The sequence below is a fragment of the Alexandromys fortis genome, unplaced genomic scaffold, assembly GCF_014885135.2.
Source record: "Alexandromys fortis isolate MF-2015 unplaced genomic scaffold, M_Fortis_MF-2015_v1.1 scaffold_33, whole genome shotgun sequence".
Classification (NCBI taxonomy): domain Eukaryota; kingdom Metazoa; phylum Chordata; class Mammalia; order Rodentia; family Cricetidae; genus Alexandromys; species Alexandromys fortis.
In genome coordinates this window covers 12,200,866-12,206,140 of record NW_026067917.1, presented here as the reverse complement: position 1 = coordinate 12,206,140, position 5,275 = coordinate 12,200,866, and the positions used below count along the sequence as shown (strand labels likewise).

Sequence of the window (5,275 nt, the reverse complement as noted above, 5' to 3'; positions counted from 1 at the left end):
TTTTTTTTTTTTGTCTGACTTAAGCTTGTATAAGACTTATGTATGTTGTCATGGTTTCAGAGAGTTAATATATACATATGCTCCATTGTCTGGAAAACACTGTTTCCTTGAAGTCATCCATCACCTCTGCCTTTTATAATATTTCTGTTCCCTCTTTCACAAGGCCTCTGCTTTGAGAAAGAAAGTGTGATATACACACTACTTTGGGTTGGTCATTTCATAGTCTCTTATTCTCTTTACATTGACTAATTGTGAATTTTTGTATTATTAATTTTATTTATTAATTATTAATTTCTATTAGAGTACTCTAATAGATGCTTATCCAGAAAGGATTGAAAATGCACTGTTCTGTGGGTCAGTATTGCATTTTATTGCTCTGTGCATTTAGCAAAATCATGGTAGTAGGATTCACAATAAGGTCCATGTCCAGTCTAGACTCAGATTCTTATCTTCATTAATAGTGTTAGTAATGAGTTCTATCTGGTAAACTGAGCCTTTACTCTAATTTCAGAAAGAGGTAGTTTACTCTCATATCATTTATGTCACTGTTAAACGATGGTCTTATCTTGTCTGATCATTTTTATTGCTTCAGGTTTCACATTTATGTGTTGGCCGATCATCAGTGTTTCTTTTGGTAGTAGCCATTCACTTCTATAAACTTATCAAGTAGGAATGCAGCTCCAGTTCAGTATCAGATAGATTTTTCCACATTTTCTAATTCAAGTATGTGATATCTTCAGCAATACTGTCTTATTATCAAGTTCTAGAGTTTAATCCATTGCATTAACAATAAAATGCAATTTGTGTGGGTGGAGGGGGTCTATGGCAACCCATGGATCAACAGTTCAAAAAATACAAAACCATTTCTGATACTAGGGATTTTATTCAAGGTGGGCATCATCCACTTTCTAAATATGTTAACACCATTTAAAGTTTTTATAGGTCTATACATCTTAGTAATCTATATTATAGGCTTTCGCTGTGATCTTTTAAATATTTATGATTTTTTAGCTGATTCAGACTGCCTTAAATGATGTTGGGTCCAGTATGTTCTCTGAACGATCTTTGTTACATTGTTACACATGTGCCATTGATGTAGGGACTTTTTCTATCTCAAAATTATGAGGAAAAGCTGTAATTACACATACTTTATACAGATTTTCTCACCTCCATCACTATTTTTGACAAAGGATTCTTTAAAATCAAATTGTTTCTATCATGATATTAATATTTTCTTGGATGAAGTGTGAGAGTAGGGGGGATTGGATAAAGCCATTCACCCTTTTTATGCAGATGAAATGATAGGAGGTTACTTTAGAATGGCTGTTTCAACTGCGCTGCCTGGAAATAGACCTTCATATAACCACAAGGAATTCTTTGCTATAATTTTAAGTAGTAAATTCATTCTCTTATCTTTCAACTTGCTTATAAATCAATAATTCCAACTGGACAGGTTTACCATTGCAGTGATCTTCGTCAGAGTTGTCCCCACAGTCATTAATCCCATTGCATGTTTTCTCAAGCTGTAGGCAGATTCTGTCATTTCTGCATCTGTGAGGCCTTGAGGGTGGGCAAAGAAATTTGACTGAAAGAACAATAACAGAGAAAAAACAATGTGACTCTTTCAGGTGCATGGAGTTATTAAGAATGCACTTTGCTTTAAATCAGATAATCCGGCTTTTGTCTTGAGTTGGAAAATGACTAATCTTGGAGACTGGAAAAAAATAGAATCTTTCGTTTTTCAAGTCACAATAACAGAAGGGTACATAGTTAAAAATTATAAAATGGGGTAAGAAAGGAAGCAAGTTTCACAATCGGATTTGCAGTTCATATCTCACTGGATGTATTACATAATAAAATATCAACCTTTTGTCCAAGTTCCTTAACACTCTCTGTTTAAACATATATTTAGATATGTACATAAGTTTGTGATGAAATGTTTGTTATTCATTTTAGTGTGTGATTATAAAAGTCAGAAAAGTTTATCTATCCTAGTCTTCAGTAATCTGTCCCCAAATTAAAAGATATCTCTTATTGTTAGTCATATGGAGCTGTATGCTCTGCTCTGTCCTTGGTACTGAATTTCTTCTTGAATTCTTCCTATAGTTCTTATATTCTTCCTATATATTTACCTGTGCTTATGTACTAAATTTTGTCAGCTTTTTGCCTAGATCTCTGATCTCCAGAATGTCTGGAAGTACTTAAAGTATTTTAACTGCAACAAATTCACTAGTCCACTAATATTATCCTCTGACTGCATCAGTTAACATTTAAGATATAGCTATCACCATGGTTTTGTTAATGGCACATCATACATTCCTTACTATCAATAATTCATAACTTTGTGTAGTTATGACACATTGTAGATACTGTCCCCAGATATATCATTTTCTTTCTAATCCCTAACAGTTAGCATAAAAATGCCTTAGTTTTAAAATCTCCTACAAAGCTATATCTTAAATATTTTCTGATACATTTCTCATGCTCAGAGAAACTATCAACCTAACACATTATTCTTATCTCCTCTAGAGTAATCTATCTCTTTCCATGTAAGATTTAAGACACTTTGCACGCACGGCCTAATAGACTTTTTATTATTTTGTCCTATACACTCCTACAGCTTGAATTCTTATCTTTTTGAAGAGTTTACATGTGTACTTCATGCCTGTTCCAGGACACAAGTGACTTTCATACAAGTCCTTGATTTAATTAAATCCTGTTATATTTCCAAAGAAATCTTTTTATTTCCTAACCTGTTATGAATTTCTCTTGCTTTAAGTTTCATGTTGTTCCACATTTGAAGTTACTGTAATTTACCAGCACCTTCCAGAATTTTATCAGCATATCTTCACTTTTGTACGTGAAAAAAAGATTCAAATCAAATATGGTATCTATCTTTGGGTACCATGCAGGACTGGAAAGAGTAGTTATTTGAAGTCATAGAATACTAGTGAAATTTCCAGGAAATTGGTGCGAAACACCTTTATGAGGTGGTCAGGGAGACTCTAGAGGAATATCAAACAAAAAAAGCTTCTTTCCATGTTCTTGTTCTTTACCACAACTAGATGACTAAAACTTGTTTCTGAGATCGTCAAAAACTTTTGTTGCCTTATAGAGAACCAAGCTGTAGCTAAGATGGAAGACTCCTCTCTGACAGACAGTTCTTGTAGCCGAGGAGTTACAGTCTTCTAGGTGAGAATAGGTTTCTAACGTATTCACACACTATGTATCAGAGCTGCCAGGCAATATGTGGCCAGTTGTGAATTAATGGTAATACTATTGATAACGTGGCCAAACATTCTCTGATTGAATAGTAACTTTACCTCAGAGAAACAATGCTGTGTGGTGATTTCTTCCAAGATAGCACATATATTTTTATATAGAAGCCCATTAAAACATCGGGTTTTCTAAAGAAGGTAAAAATACATTCAACAAGAAAACTCATAGGGAAGAAGGGTGTTAAGATACTGGGTGTGCAAATGAAGGTAAAAAAATATTCTAATGAATGATCTTTAAGATTAGGAAGCAAGCAAATTTTCTGACTTCAGAAAAACAGTGAAGCTGACCAGATTCACTGACTTCCTACCTCCAAGCATATGTCAGCAGTAATGACTACTGTAAGAGACTGAGAAGTCAACTTTCCTAGAAGGGGCGTCAAGTAGCCAAACCACCCAGAAGAGACAGAGACCATACAGAATGTCTGAATACTCTCAGACCTGTCAGACTGCATGGCAGAAGTAGAAAACAGACAAATAAGCTAGAAGAAGTAGGGTCCAGCTGAACTGCCTGAAGAAAGTTCACACAAACCAAAATGCCTGGAATGAACGTTCTTCAATTTGCCAAGCTTCCTGCAAATGGTTCTGTGAGTTCACCACACCATCTTGTGAGCTAATGATGTAGCTATCTTTGTTCATTTCTGCCTCTATAAGCAACCCCTTACCATTCTGTAAACTAAGTAAACTCAACAGTTCTCTAGGTAAGACTTTGGTGGTGTTTTTCATTTATTTTTGCTGTTGGTTCCCTATCAGCAGTGGGTAGACTGATCATACCTCTCCAGGAATAGTGTCATACAAAGTAATCCATTGCTGGCATCACAGACTAGAAAAAAAATTCATGCTAGCTCCATTTAGTTAAACAGACTTAGTGCCAATCTGCCTTCTAAACATATATATACACACATATACATACATGTATATATATATATATGTATATGTGTGTATATGTATGCTCATCACAAAATGCTATCAAAGAAGCGTCTTTGTAGTAAATGACAGTGAGTATAAAAGCTCATCCATACACAAAGTTTAAAGAATAAGTGATGAATATGTGCTCAACCTCAAACACATATTGTTTAATTCCCTCTAAAACTCATGGAACCAAAGAAAAAGAAGAGGAAATAAAAAACATAAGAGGCAGAAGATATGAGTAATGGATGCAAAATATCACCTTCTCCCTAAGACCCAGGCATTGTAATCATGAACTCACAGGAGTGATAAGTGCCTTCCCTGGATTTGGAAAAGAAGGACCTGGTCAGTAACCAGGCATAATTAGAGGACTGGCTCAGATGGCCCCACCTTTTACCACTGAATTATTTGTTACTGTCATGTTAATGGAGAAGGGGATTCAAAGCTTTCATTTAAGTGCCACTGGTAACTTCCCCAGGCTCCAATACATAGTTCCTACACCGTGGTCACACTTATTGTGATATTTAAACTAAATGGAACATAAAATTAACCCAAATGTCACGGATCTAGAAAAGAGATGAGAAGGGAAGGTAGGAGGTTAATAAGGATGGGGTAAAATAAGAAAGGGCAGGAAATGAGCTGTTGGTCCTTATGTGGATGCATTGTTTAAATCTTTACAGCTCTACCTGCTTCTACACATGAGCTAACAACTAATTTAAGATGCTTAAAGACTTGACACTGTTTGACAGTCTAAGGACAAGAGATTAGATAGCCCAGAGAACTAGCACAAACCAATTGGTAGTGGTCTTTAAAAAATAAAAATATAATGACTCCAAATAATAACTTGCAAATTTGGTTATATTCTTACTCTTACTCTTACAAAAGTAAGATTTTCTTATATCGTCAAGCTGTACTAAAAAAAAAAGTAAGATTTACAAAATGTCTTACTCTCCTATCATCAGAGATGCTTCCTCCTTCATAACACAGCATCAAGTGCAGAAAATAACAAAATAACAGTCAGACAGTCAGACAGAGAGAGAGAGAGAGAGAGAGAGAGAGAGAGAGAGAGAGAGAGAGAGAGAGAGAAACCT

The 5,275-nt window shown here is 35.0% G+C and overlaps 1 protein-coding gene across 1 annotated transcript in view; it reads right to left on the bottom strand.

Moving 5' to 3' along the window:
• Lrp1b (LDL receptor related protein 1B) overlaps positions 1–5,275 on the bottom strand; it is a 1,445,827-nt gene that overhangs the window by 109,523 nt on the left and 1,331,029 nt on the right. Inside the window, 1 exon segment of the mRNA XM_050139953.1 lies at positions 1,460–1,585. Within this exon segment, the coding sequence (XP_049995910.1) occupies positions 1,460–1,585 (126 nt within the window).